Genomic DNA, 14,182 nt, shown 5'->3' with positions numbered 1-14,182 from the left:
ACTGGGAGTATTTTGGGAACCTCTGGGATGCAGACTACACCCCTTGCCTGAACCTGCATAGGACAGAGAAAGACATGTTTAGACATAATTTGTCTAGTAAAGTCAGACCTTTGCAAGTCGGCCCCAGCCCTACAATTCCCCATCCGAGTTAGACAGTGCGTTGATGACTGTTCCTTTAAGGGCTGAGCGCCCCAGTTATAGCTGAGCCAAGGTCCTGTGTGTAGCTCTTGCTATGCTCGCACACAGCCAGCTGGAAGCCAGCCCAGAATAAAGCAGACCTCTCGCAAAAAAATTTTGAAGGCTGGGGCGATCAGTGACAGCCACAGATGGGAGGCCTAGGAGGAAAGAGAAAGTCACAGCTGGGAGGCAAGAGGACAGTACTTCTCTTGGCTAGGTGAGGAGACAGAGGCTACCTCAGGGGTAAGATAACCTGCTCCTGGATGCTCCAACTCTTGACCTAGTTGCTGAGCAATGGACAGACAAGTCCTTTAAGAAGCGATGTTGCCGTCTGGCAGCGGTGAACGGGAACATTTGCGCACCAGCAGACAAACACTGCGAGGGATAAAAAGCCAATCTGCACCTCTGCCCATTATCCGTGAATCTTGTGATGGATTAGTTCAGCTGTACCTTGAAATTAATGCTTCCAAAATGTGTGGAAATGGCTTTTTAAAAAGTTTGATGTGCTACTCTTGTTAGCCCTAGTGGCTCAGTAATCTCATTCTCCCATCACAAACGCTTTTATGGACAACGGCTAGCAAGGGAGAGGCAGGAAGGCGAAATAATGCAGCCCATCGTGTCTTCCAGATGAGGGAACAGCTAGGCCGCCAAGACATCTAGAAACTCTGAGGTAAAAAGAATCACGCAAGCAGGCCCAGGAACAGATATTCTGGCCCATTTAGAAGAACCATCCTTTTTCTGCTGACCTGAGCCAAATTTCAGGGTCATCCAAGGCGGCAAGGATAACAGGCACAGTAGACAAAGTCAAGGAACATCCACTACCTGAACTTGTTTTAGACTCTACAAGGGAGCTGCCATTAGATTTGACAGCCCAAGTTCTAGTGCCGTGTTTGTCCATAAATCAGAGTAGACTGGCACTTCAGAGCCAACAGGATAATTCCTAGTGTGCCATGATACTGCTTCCAGAAGTCCCACTACCGAGAACAACTCGGAGAAGAAGAGAGAAAGCCTCAGAAAGAGGGGATGTGGTCATGAAGATCTTGCATAACTACATGCTTCTTCACTGCTTAGGTCTCCCAACCACAAGGCGTTCTGGGAAGGCAGGAAACCCTTGATCCGACTCCTCCTTTGCAACAGGTTGGCTCAGCGCTGGCTGCATTTGTCTCCCAGGGACAGGAAGGATGATACCAAATTGTACTTCCAGTTCACAGAGCTGGAAAACCCCTGCCCCATGAAGGATGCCTGGGACAGAAAGGTTTCTCAGAAGTGAAACATCTTGGGCGTGTTGAATTTGACTGCAAGTCATGTTTATCAGTCAGGCTTTGCCGTCAGCCCAAGGTGTGTCTAGGTGAAGTCATTTGAAAGCACCTATTGGGTGGGGCCCATCACGGTCAGAGACTTGCAGCAGGCTGTGTACCAGGACCAGACACAACCAACATGCAGATAAACATCAAGAGAACAGGAAAAAGAAAAGGGGTGAAGACAGACAGTAGTCCATGCCCATGCCTAAAGGAAGTAGCCAGAATACCCAACAATAGCACAAACAGCCCCACTGCAGATGCTAAAAAAAAAACTTGGGGGAGCAGGGGATAAACAGGCAATAAAGAAATAACCCATCTGGTTTTTTCAGATTTGCACTGTATGGTCACGTATACTGGAGAAGAACGTGCGGGCAGCCCACCCAGTTTCTACCCCCGCAGGATAGACGTGAACAGTTGCATCATATTACAGCCTCTCAAGTAAGCCTGGAATCGTCCTTGTGAAGTATATTTTCTCCTGGCTACAGCTGGAATGAGGAGCGAGACCAGGCTGTTCTTTCAGTCGTGTACAAGTGCTGCCTGGTTTGCAACAGCATCATCATGAATCTGCCTATCAGAAGGAGGTCATTTTAATGGGAAAAGATTAAAACAAAGCCTAAGAGGGGCTGAGGAGCAATGCACAAAGGGGAGAAGATGCCCATAGAAAAAATAAAACCACACACGTTCTCCAGTAATGACTAGAGGACATTTGATTAATACAGTGTCAGTTGACTAGGACACCAGCTATAAGTAGGCAGCTCTGTTGTTTGAAACCACTGGCTACTGAAAGTGATATGCGGGCTTCACCTTTAATAGCCCTCGAGTCTATTCATCTTTTTATACCGCGCTATCCATCATTGCTACATATTCCTAAAAACAAAAACAGCCTCTCCTCCCTCCAGACACAGTCACTAAACATGCCACAAAGCCAAGGATCCAAGCACGTATGCATGGGTCACATACCCACTGCCACTTATGAACAATTTTATATACGTACCTGTGCACTGGGAGCCCAAGACAGTCAGTCTGCTGTTAAGTACTGTATTCAATGTAAACAGATCTTGTTCATCACATGCTGCTTTTAAGCAGTCTTTTAGGTAGATTACATTATAGGACAGCCGATGTGAAGTACAAACATGTAACTTCCCCATTTCTTAACGCTAATTTTGCCTCCTTCCTCTTATGGTTAACACATAGCACCCACTCCAACAGACAGCACTAGACAAAATATTCTACTTGACACGATCAAAACAGGTCACAAAATGAATATTGTATTTCTTTCATGCAGGAGGAAACATGCCACAGAAGAGAGTCAAGCATCAAATTCCAAGGAATCAATAATCAGCCAGTGGTGGGCCCGATTGATTTTTAAGAGAAGTTTCCAACAACCCCCCTCCCCCCAAAAAAACAAAAACAAAAACAAAAACCAAGGACCCAGGTGGAGCACATTGTGAACTTTTAGCACCACTACCTGCAAAGAATCGTCCAATCTAGATTCCCTCCTGAATGTGGAGGCCACAGCTCAGCTACTCCTTAGACCTTGCACAGTTTAAACTATGATCTGTTGTGAAGCATGTAGCTATGCCCATAGATATATGAATTAAATCAAGCTAGAAAGGTCCGTTGCACTAATCAAGACTAGCTATAAACTTGACCAGCTCCCTTCTTCATTCAGATCAGTGATATTGCTCACATGCTTAATTTCAACTTTTGATCTATAAAGGACATGTTAAAATTAAAAGGAGTGGGGGGGGGAGAGAGAGAGATTAAAACCATGAGAGAGAATAATCAACAGATTCAATTTTGAATGATGTAAATTTACACGTTGTCTGTGCTGGCAATGGCTGGTTCACAATCTCTCTGAATTAAAAGTGGAGTGAATCATAAAGCCTGTGCAGGTTCTTTTCTGTAATTATTGGTTGCAGTGCATGCAAGGGAAATGGTGATTGAGCTAAATGCTGTTTGGGAGTGAAAGTGAAAAATCCTTAGCCTACATAACCTAGAGAAAAAGCAATCTCTGTGCACCTGCAGAGTGCAGGAGACTCTCCCTCTAGCAGTAAATTGTAACAGTGGAGTTTGATAGAATAACATTGACTGTAAGCTGTTTTCAGTGCAATAAAGGAGCAAACCTACTTGCAAAGCTTCTTGCTGGGAAGATTAGGTTACAACTGTGCATCTTTCAAGACACCTATTCTCAAGAGAGTCTCCTGACAAGAGAGTTGGAAATGGTTTTGGTTAAAGGTCTCTATCAATTGAGAAGTCTGTGTACTGAAGTTTAGGTCACCAACTTCATGGCTGTCCCTGGTATGCCCACATTCATCCAAATGGCAAGCCCTCCCAGGGCTTTATGAAGCCTGCCTTTTTTTTTTTTGTAAGACTGCTCTGAAGAGTTTTGCAAGCTGAATTCTTTTGTTGTTGGAAAGGAAGCGTTTCATCAGACTTAGGGTTGGCAAAGTTTTTTTATAACCCCTTTCTACATAAACGTGTGTCCGAGTAACAGTGCAGGAACCAAGTTTACCTGATCTATTGGTTAGCCTCAGGAACAAATCTATAAGTGGCGTGTCCTAAGGTTTTAAGTAATGAGTCCATGTATTAACCTGTTGTACTTCACTGAGGATCAACAAGCTCAACTGTGTCCAGCTCCAGCATAGCACTGCTGTACTGCCTCCTGCTGCGGCTGCTGAAATAGGAAGGGAGTTTAGCCTCCTTATGCACAAACACACAATTTTTCATTCACTTCATCTGATTTGATGGGTATTTTCCAGTTGAATCCTTTTTACCAGGTAAACGATTATGAACATACCCAACTTGAGTCATTGCTCTTGCCTTCTCAGTTCTTGTATATACTAGCTCGTACCTTATATGGCCACATATTCCCTTGTGTTTTCTATGCTTTTCAGAGAAAATAGAGCACACTAGCTACATACTCTACAACATTAAGTCCCTTCAGTAAATTGGAGTTGTACTTTGTGCCACAGTAAAAATAAGTGGCATAAAACAAATGGTAGAAACATCAAGTATCACTAGTACCTGCTCCAAAGCTGAGGCTGGCAGTAGAAAAGCAATTTTCCCCCAGTGACTTTATGTGGTTAAACAGCAGAACGCACACACACAAACACTTCCCTCCCAGATGTGAAACAAATCTGACTCACAAACCTTTTTTGGGATTCCCAGACATCAGGTTGCTTCCGCATGGACCTTAGCAGTCCTTGAATCCTACCAGGGTAAAAGCTTTTACTCTGGGGCCTGTTTTCTATACCACATCATGGGATGCAAGCCAACACAGGCACACCCACCCAACAAGTTAACAGTTAGCCGAGTCTGAGGCCAGATAAACCCTCCCTACAAGTTCCCTTTGTGATACCCCTCCACCCCCAAACGGCTCTAGGCAGGGAGGACTGAATTTACTCCCTTGTGAAACACACTCCAGCTGTTTCTGAGCTTCACTCCCTTTTCCTCAGCTGTTCATCTAATCTCATCTGCATCTCCAGACAGAGTGGAAACCCGGTTGGCTGATTAAGGGAGGAAAGAAGGGAGACACTAATGTAATCAGCCTGGCAGCTGCTCAGATAGCCGAAGAGCAGAGCAGGTAGGCTGAGGAGTGGACATGAAAACTGGGTGAGGCTCATTTTTGGTCTCCTTAGCCTAAGCCAGGCAAGGTAGAGGGGCAAGAGTTAATGGCTAGAGATTGAGAGCACTGTGTAGAGTGAAGACTGAAGCAGCTGGTGGGAACGCCAGCCAAAAGATTTTGAATCACTCGCTTGGTCTGCTTTTGACTCCCGAAGGCGTGCTGGCTGCTCTGAAAGCACGTGTGACCGTTACCATTAGCATTGTCTGTCTATAGTAAGCAACGCAGTTCTAGATCCCAGTGCCCTATGTGAAATAATTTTGCATCCTTCCCACCCACCAAACCCTGGTGATTTCTGTACATCTAGCCTTGTCCTCTAAATTGATTATTTTGGCCACACAGGATCTCTCCAACAGGCTGGACCTTGCTAGTTTCTTGCCTCTAGGATCTCTTGGTTCCTCCTTACTGCCCAGGTCTGAGGCAAGGGAAAGTTATGTGAAGTCCTCACTTGGCCTAAGAGAGAGGAAGAGCCTCTTCCTATTTTCAGGCCCAATATGTGCAGTAGGAGGTAGAGAGGGAGGAAGGAACAACAAACCTATTTTCACAGAAGAGGGAAAAAGTGAGTTATTGGTCCTCGCTGCTCCCTCCTGCTAGTTTATTAATACCAGTCACTATTGCTGCAGCCCAGATACCTGTTAGCTGTTGAGAAGAGGGCAGAGAGGTCATCTTCCCTCAGGTAACAGCTGTGAAGTGGGAAAGGAGGGAAGGCAACAGGGACCAAAGCTTCATCGCTACCCGTAGCACAGTCACAAGAGACATCAGTGCTGCAGCTCTCCAAGAGCACTGAGGAGATACGGTGTCTGCTAGGCAGAGACAGAGGCAGAGTAGAGAGACTGACCCACGCTTCAGAGCAGCTAAGTGCATACAGTAGCCAGAGCTGTCCCAAGGGGTGTGCGGGTCCTGGGGCACTGAGCCTGTGTGGGGTCAAGGGCTGGCGAGCAGCTGGCATGCAGCGCTGCCTGTATGGCACTGTCCATGAGGCCCCCCCGAACCAGAGAGCAGGGGCGATTGCCCTGATTTCCCCCCTTTCCCCCTGGATGGCTCTACCAGCAGTCGTGTGGCTGACATGCTTCTCTGGGTTGAAATCTTTGCCCCTGATCTGGAGTAAGGAGTCAGATGCAGGTCTCCCATATGTAGCTGTTCTACAACCACCAGGCTATGAAGTCTTCCCCTCTGCTGAAGCAGTTCCTTTTGTACAAATCACTAAGCATGGGCCAAGGGCTATAGCCCAGTATGGCTGTGTGGACTGGAGAGAAAACAGGTGAGCTAGCTTTGGGATAGAAAACCCACTCTCTGTCTCCCCACCCTAGCCCCTGCTTTTGTCCTGAAATTCAACTGTGGAGCTGCAAAGCCCTTCTTAATGAAACTTCTGGCAGAACCGGCAAAGCAGTTAAGTTTACAACAAAAATATTTTGCTGAAAATGTTCTGACCAGCTCTACCCTGTTAATACCAGTATTCCCCTGCCCCCACAAAACACAGAGCACACCTACTTTTCAGCCTGGGTGACTCTTACTGTAAATGTTTTGGTTAACCCCTCACTGCAAGTCTTGTGCACCTCGCACACTTTTGAAGAAGAAGAAGGGTAAATTTTCTAAGAGAATACACAGCATATATGTGTTAATAACCATGGTTGTAAACTGCCCCCCCCCCAATGGCTGCTGAGTTCAAGTCCTGAATGGGGGTGGGGGGTTGGGTTCTGAGCAGTCAGATGCAAGTTACTTAACAAAGTTTTTCCTTTGGAAAATATTAGTTTGTTGAAATCAAATTGTTCTGCAAAAATATAGTTTTTCTTTCTTTTCTTGTTTTTTAATCAATGTTTTGATGGAAACTTGCAGGTTCCCAGCATGACCAGAGCTTGCAGGCTTGTATTTCCCTTACCTTGGAAGCAATGGTTCCCTGGTTTCTCAGCAGCTGCAGTCACGCAGCCGTGAACCTGTCCTCATACCTGACAGGCCCTGAGAGCTTGCAGGCTCCTGATTCTCTCACCTTGGGACATGAGCTCCCAAACTAGGGATGTCTTGCTCTTTGGCAGGGGTGGTTGCCTTCCACAGAGATAGGGTTTTCAAGCTTCTGGGGAACTAATTTTATTTTCAAAGCAAACTCTTGCAGATTTCTTGGTTTGCACAAATTATTGAGCTTTTAGGTTTTTGTCCTGTTTTGAGCTTTATTTTTTTTCAAAGCACAAAATCGTTTGTGATCCTCATCAATAGTTTCTCCACCCAGTTTTAATTCTCAGAAATTTAAAGGGACACAACGGTATCACAGTGCAATTGTTACATATGCAACAGCAGAAAAATACCAAGAACTGATGCAAAGAGAGAAGATGCAAATGCTACAGTTCATCAATCCAGGGAAGTTAAAGGTCTCTCCCTAGAGAGTGATGTAGGTCAGCTATAAGACAACGTTGTCTGGTGAGGCTCGTAGAGTTAAGGGTGCAGTTTAGTTTCCTAGCAAGAGAATTCTCTATGTAAGAATGGGGAATACTGCCCTGAACTGAGCCCAGCGTGACAGCTATAATTTTCCAGTAATTGTAGACTTTCCAGCTGGTAAAGGAGTCCAAAGTGTTTTCTTTTCCCATGAGAGAAGTTAACCTGGCACAGTCACTGCCTTGAACAGAAACCTTCAATAAGTGTCTGCTGAACAGGCTTGTGTTTCAACCTACTGAACGCCTCACTGGTGTCTGCGTGCACACAGTGGCTACTTTGCAGCTACACTCTAGGTGGTTGTGAGCCTCTCTGTCCTCCCATTTTCTTCAGCATATTGGTATTCTGTAGGGGCACCTATTACAGCACTTCCTTTTCACTCGCACAGCACAAGCATAGGCTTATTCAACCGGCAAAAACCATGGGCTCCAACACTTCTGTTGAATAAATGAATTAATGGTGAGGTTAGGCAGGCCAGCCTTCCATAGCTGAATAGTCCTTGTTCACTGCAGCCCTTTCCTGCACGCTTGGGCCGAGGGACTATAAGCAATTAACGTGCAGCAAGCAACAGCTTCTCCATCACAAGCAGGTCCTGAATTAGAAGCATTCCTTCAGCCAGCAGTAATTACACTGAAAAAGGTGAATTGGAGTTTAATCACAGCAAATCATATGAAAACCCAGAACTGGAATGTGCCTAATTTTGCTAAAAATAAAATCTAGATTAAGGTGTCATTTTTATCTACGGGTTGTCAGTAGTTACTACTTTTAGAACTGAGATGAGGATAAAAGCGATTTCTGGTTCCTTTCCTGACCTAACTCCGATTGTGTGAACATTAATGGGAGGGAGCCTGACAAGAAATCATAAAATATTGTTGTTGTGTTTTGGTCCCATCCATCTGCTCACTGTTCATGTTCTTCCCCCAATTCCTCCTCCTCCTCCTCAGAGCTTAAAAAGCAAAATCGGTTGATTCCTGCACCCTCCTCCTTGTCTATTCTTGTGGACACCAAACTAAGCCAGTCTTGGCTTTATTAACTTCATTCATTATTTACTGGCATCCTGGGTGTCTTCAGCGCAATTCTCTAAGAATAGGGTCTGTTTATTAGCATGTCCTGTTACTCTAAACTGGGTGTACCAGAGGTCACTGGCAGCCCCCAGTGCTGTGCTGATGCTAAATTATATGAGGAGGAAGGATCTTCACGTGGGATTAGGAACTGTAACATCACGTGGATTAGTTCGGGGAGACAGGAAGGCTGCAGAAGCCCATGTTCTCTGATGAAGAGGTGGGTGGAATTGGTCACGGAGTCAAGAGGGTATCTTTCAAGCACTTTGGGCTAAAAGTGATTAGTGAACACCACAAGATACAACAACTCAGTAAAAATTAAAGACTATAAACTGTGTGGAGGAATGAGCAACTAAAAGCAATGGGAAAAGTTGCTTTTCTCTGTACCTACAAGTAGTGGACCAGAGACAAGCAATGGTCAGAAAAGAGCCTTATTTTTTTTACAAAAGCCTTTGATGTTTCACAGGTTTTCCTGCCTGTGTTAATTCTGAACCTGTAGGACAGAAGTTGGAGGAATAGCGCACACGTACAAATGAACATACGGCAGATGCTTTCAACCGAGAGCACAAAAGGAAGTGGCACAACTGAAGCGTCTGTGACTGATCTAAGGCTAAAGAGCTGGTTTGTCGTTTTGGGGGGCTTACAGTTTTGGAGTCCCAGATCAGAGATCAGGTCATTCTTAGAAATCACAAGCAGCTCAGAGAAAGTGAGATAAACTGAAGGAAAACCCAGAATTAAGCCTTGAGGAGGCAGCTAAGCATTGGCTATGCAACAAAAGTGATCCTGTCTTGAATGAAAACTTCTGGGGTGGGACTGTTTATTGTACAGTCGTGAAAACAGTGGAGCATCACACTCGCTTGGTGAGCCCAGCCCTGCTGAAATGCAGTGAATAACAATGGGGAAAATTGTAATGTGAATGTGCTCTCTGTAACAGAGCATTGATTGTTTCGAGTAAGGCCAGAACATGAGAATAATGCAGAAAGGCAAGACACTAAAGGTAATGGCAGGTTGAGAGCTTTGTTTTGTAAAGTCCTGTCTTGGCTGTATTGTTTAAAGCTAAGATGATGTAATTACATTTCCTGAACTCTTCCTGTTTCCATTTATCTTGGCTTTTGGAGAACATGGAGCATTTGTGATTTCCACTGCTCCTTGAAAATAAAAAATCTAAGCCGTTCATCAGGGACAGAATCAGTTTTGGGGCACATCTATCCTAAATACTTACTGGGTCAAGCAGTGCTGTGCTGCCTCCAAAATTGCAAGCAGGGTGGTTTCATTGTGTTAATTAGCCTGCCTGCAGTGCTGCATGAGGCAACAGCACTTCCGGCTCAGGAGGCAGCACATGTGCGGCGTGCTCGAGCATGCCTCTGCCTGGAGCGGTAAGCTTGAGGTTTAGACATGTCCTTACTGCCTCCGGGGACCCAGAGCACAGGGTCTGTAGATAGTCTGAGTTGAATGCCGATCCCTGTTCACCTGGATGAAACCTATTCAGCAGGGCCGAGTTCAAACTTAGAGAAATCTCCCATCGACGTTCCAAATATACCTCCCTCAAATTGGTTTTACATTAGAAATACTGATTCCTCCCCACTTTTACCCTTCTCGACTCAATGTTACTTCCCCAATTTAATGTCAGCAAACTCCCAAATAACTTAAAAAAGCCTCTACACAGATCCATGCCTTATATCAAACTAAAGCCCCAGTAAGTCTCAAGGAGTTGGAAAGTATTTCAGTTAGAAAGAATGGTTCACAGTCTGGCACAATATTTTGTACTAAGTTAAAATAATTTCTATTTACTCTACAAGATCTGCACTTGATGTTTCAGGAACTGAATATCCGAAAAAAGCAAGGAACTTTACAATACAGGGGTGGCAAGTACCAGGGGAATACAAATATAGATGTGCCTTTATCTCTACAGTACCAGCTGAGAATCCAAAAGCAGTTTGAGGAAATACTACTGGTTTTCATCTTTAAATGTTTCTAGCCATTTAATCTAATGTCCCAGTAAGGAATGTGACAGTATTTGTGCACCCACCCTGTCATCATCTCCCGGAAGAACTCAACTCTGTGTCTAATTTGTCTGATTGCTACAGTATTTCCAACTCCCAAAATCTGATGGCACATCTTATCATAGTGGTGGTATTCATAATGAATTGGTTTTGAGGCAATCTCAGCTTCCAGTAACAAAAAATAAGTCTCTTGCCTCTGTGACTGTGGAGAAAAGCTTGGGAATGTGACCAGCATAAGCCATAAAGACTTAAAAAAATCCACAAGAAAAAAAAATCAAACAAACTTAAAATAATTATTTGTTAAATCTCATGACTTCAAGCCAACTTCATGATATTTTGGACATCCGACCTGTGGTTCTGAATGCTGATAGCTGGTCATATTATTGTTATAGGAATCGTGAACTTCTCAGGCCCAGAATCTGGAAACCAAATAGTGCTGTGCGACCAGAATTGCTTTTGGTTCAGTGTTGAAAGGCAGGGTGTAGCAGATATCCTGTCAGAGTTACCGAGCAGGGTGCAGTGACTCTATCCAACATTTAAAAGAAAAAATGCTCAAATCCTTTAAGTTTGTTCAACTGCATAGTAGGGACCACTGGTGAACCAAGCTGCAGAAAATGGTTAAAGGTCCGATCACAGGTCAGTCATAGAGATGAAGGCCAATGATGAAGGGGAGGATTTAAGAGTCTATATCCCCTGTGAGCTGAATGCTGATCTTTGGCAGCGAGCACAAGCAGACTGGCTAGAGGACTATCTGTATACATATTCTCTTTGCAAGCCTCACTTTGCCCTTTGGCTGCCAAAATCCTTTCTTTTTTCATTCACAAAACTGACTGCAGGGAACTATTATCTTAGTGTTGGACTTGGTCCCTGGGAGAGCTGTTTTTTTAATCTTACTGTGATAGCCAGTCAGCAATCCTATGCCAGCCAGTTCCTATGCCAGCCAACAGAGACTATAGCAACCTCAGTTGCATTTTGGTGCTGCTTAGTTACTCCCCAAACAAAGTTGCTAATAACAGCCAAAGTGCCCCAGGCTTGGGTCATGCTTTCATTTATTCACTTCATATAAAAATCTCTTAAGAATGCATCTGAACACAATATATAATACTATAACATACATTGTGTGAAACTTTTGAAAACAATAAAATAACCACCTGGAACAATGCAGTGTTAAACAGACATACAAACCCATTGATCATGCACAACTGTGCTATTTTCATCAACTATATTCCATCACAAGTTGGACCAAAAGCTTGAAACATATTTTACAAACTGAGATCGACACCATTAATGATGCCTAACAAGCTTTGTCAGAAGAAGCTTCACAGCACAATTATTACATCAGTTCACATTTTGTCATAGAAATTCACATTGGGTTGTTCATAAATTGGAATATGACATTTAATAGTTGGTGACGGTTCCAGGGGTTTCTTTTTCAGACTTTCAGCAGCTTAACTGCCTTATCCTTCCCTTTCTCCCAATCTTAAGATTCAGTTCCTCTCAACTCACGATGAAAACGAAGCCCCTGCAAGCCAATGCCACCTATGAATGCCCTCTATGGGTTCCGTATGTCTCTTCAGCTATGTTCAGGTTCTTCTATTTTATGCCATACAAAAGATTACAAGAAAAAAGGCAACTCTTATTCAGAGTTTTCTACACAATGAACACCACCATTGAAAGGTAATGTTAATTAATATAAATTAATAACTTACAAAACAGTACAGTATATACATTACATAATAAATACACTGTTATAAACAGTAATGGATGCGTTAGAGCTCAAGGCAGTGCAGGAGAAGGATGGTAGAGCTAATTCAAGGAAACGTGAACTGCAAGTGAGAGGAACACAAATATCCAGGCGTGCAACTTCCACTGAGCAAAGGAACGGCCAAGGGGAGAAAGCACATCAAACACTGCCTTATTATGCTTAATTGTTTATGTACTGCATTGTGCTATAGAAACTCAACTATCCCTTATCCTGTGCACAACAAAAGTTAAACCTAGTTGAGGAAAAATACTGTTGTCTCTAGCAAGCAAACAGAGGTGGTGTACAATGGCACGAAATGACCCTAAAAGGGTCATCTGGAGGCTTAAGAAGACTGTGAAAGGTGCAGTTATGCAAAACCCCTTCTATTTAGCCTGTAAAAGTGATAAACTGCAATAAAGTGACAGGTATTGCCCATGAAAAAAGGAAGACTATTTGTTTTAACAGGAAGAATCAAAAAAGGTATCCGTCAATTTCTGAAATACTTTGTGTTGTGTTTTATATTAAACGTGTATTTAGTAGGCTCTTGAAAAGACATGTAAGTGTTTACAAAAAAGGCACACAGGTCTGCAGACAGGTGGTCAGGTGGACAGGTTCTATATGGAGAGTTACTAATCAGTAGTTTCTATCAGTCTAACTGGTATAAATGCCAAAATCCTAATGGTATAAAACCTCTCAGTTGTATGTCATTCACTGTTCAGTAACAATTCAAATCGGTTCCAAAACTACACAATGTTTTAGCTGAAAAGGCTTAAACCACAATGTAAATCTTCTGTTAATTTCCTGAGCAATCATTCACTACACGATCTTTAACCCTGACTCCAATCTCAAGTAGCTGGGATATCTTTTAGCCAATGTTAGACATAGGCATAAGACCTAGATCGCAGGCTAGTCCTACAAGACAGCTTGCATGCTCATTTAGTATTTAAAGTTCACCTACGCAGATACAGTGCATTATGTGTCAACAGGCGATGTATCTTCTGTCACTATTTCTATATTAGCTTCTCTCTGTGAATCCCTTTTACCTGGGTCAGTCATACAGAGTGTCTTTGTATTGCTGAAATAGCTGATACTATCACCCTCCTTTTCAGGTCCATCTGAATCCTCCTCTTCAAGAGTCAGTTCAAACTGGAACTTCTCCATCAGATTCTGACAGTCCCTGTTACGTTCATCAAGAGGAGGGGAGGGGCTCTGGGGTATCATGCTCTGGTACCAGTTCCTATTGTCTTCTAAAGTGTCCAGAATGTCTTGTGCATCAGGCTGCACCAGGTCTGCCCAAGTCTCCCAAAGTGGATGCACAATGTAGTCAATGAATCCAACCTGGAAAACAGAAAAATTACATGCATGGGTTATGCATGTTAAAAAACAAAAGGCTTAAGATGCTATAAGGCAGCCGCCATTTTTACCTGAAAATAACTGCATCCAACTGAGCTCATAAATACCTATGCACAGGTGTGGGTATTACAGCACGCACAATTAATTGCAGCTACAATTATTTGCCCATGCAAAATTGTACCTACAAAACTGGAGTTTGGGTTGATGCCTTTTGCAGTATCAGCCTGGAGGTATTAATTAAAAAGGAACAGTTACATAGGAATTGATAAGACTGCCAAAATTATCCCATAATTTTCAGATGACTAAGTAGGCTTGTTATCTTTGGCTGACTAATCAAAACATTCTGGTGCAAAACTCGCTCAAATCAACATTTTGGAGATAAAAGATTCTATTGTGCTCCCTACTGAAATGTCATTTAACACCAGATGCCATACACTAGTGCTCTCCTATCTACTCTTTCAATCTAGGAAAAATCCACACTATGTCAGATATGA

The 14,182-nt window shown here is 43.5% G+C and overlaps 1 protein-coding gene across 7 annotated transcripts in view; it reads right to left on the bottom strand.

The window, feature by feature from the left end:
- Positions 1-11,623: 11,623 nt before the first annotated feature.
- PDE4B (phosphodiesterase 4B) overlaps positions 11,624-14,182 on the bottom strand; it is a 388,611-nt gene continuing 386,052 nt past the window's right edge. For all 7 annotated transcript variants that reach the window (XM_090047508.1, XM_090047509.1, XM_090047514.1 and 4 more), the window contains one exon: positions 11,624-13,673. In XM_090047508.1, the coding sequence (XP_089903634.1) occupies positions 13,308-13,673 (366 nt within the window). In that variant the 3' untranslated portion in view covers positions 11,624-13,307. The remainder of the gene's footprint in view (positions 13,674-14,182) is intronic.

Source organism: Crocodylus siamensis, chromosome 5 (assembly GCF_052110815.1).
Source record: "Crocodylus siamensis isolate JL-2025a chromosome 5, ASM5211081v1, whole genome shotgun sequence".
Taxonomy (NCBI): Eukaryota; Metazoa; Chordata; order Crocodylia; family Crocodylidae; genus Crocodylus; species Crocodylus siamensis.
Note: the sequence above shows the minus strand (reverse complement) of the source record. Positions and strands in the feature narration are given on the sequence as shown.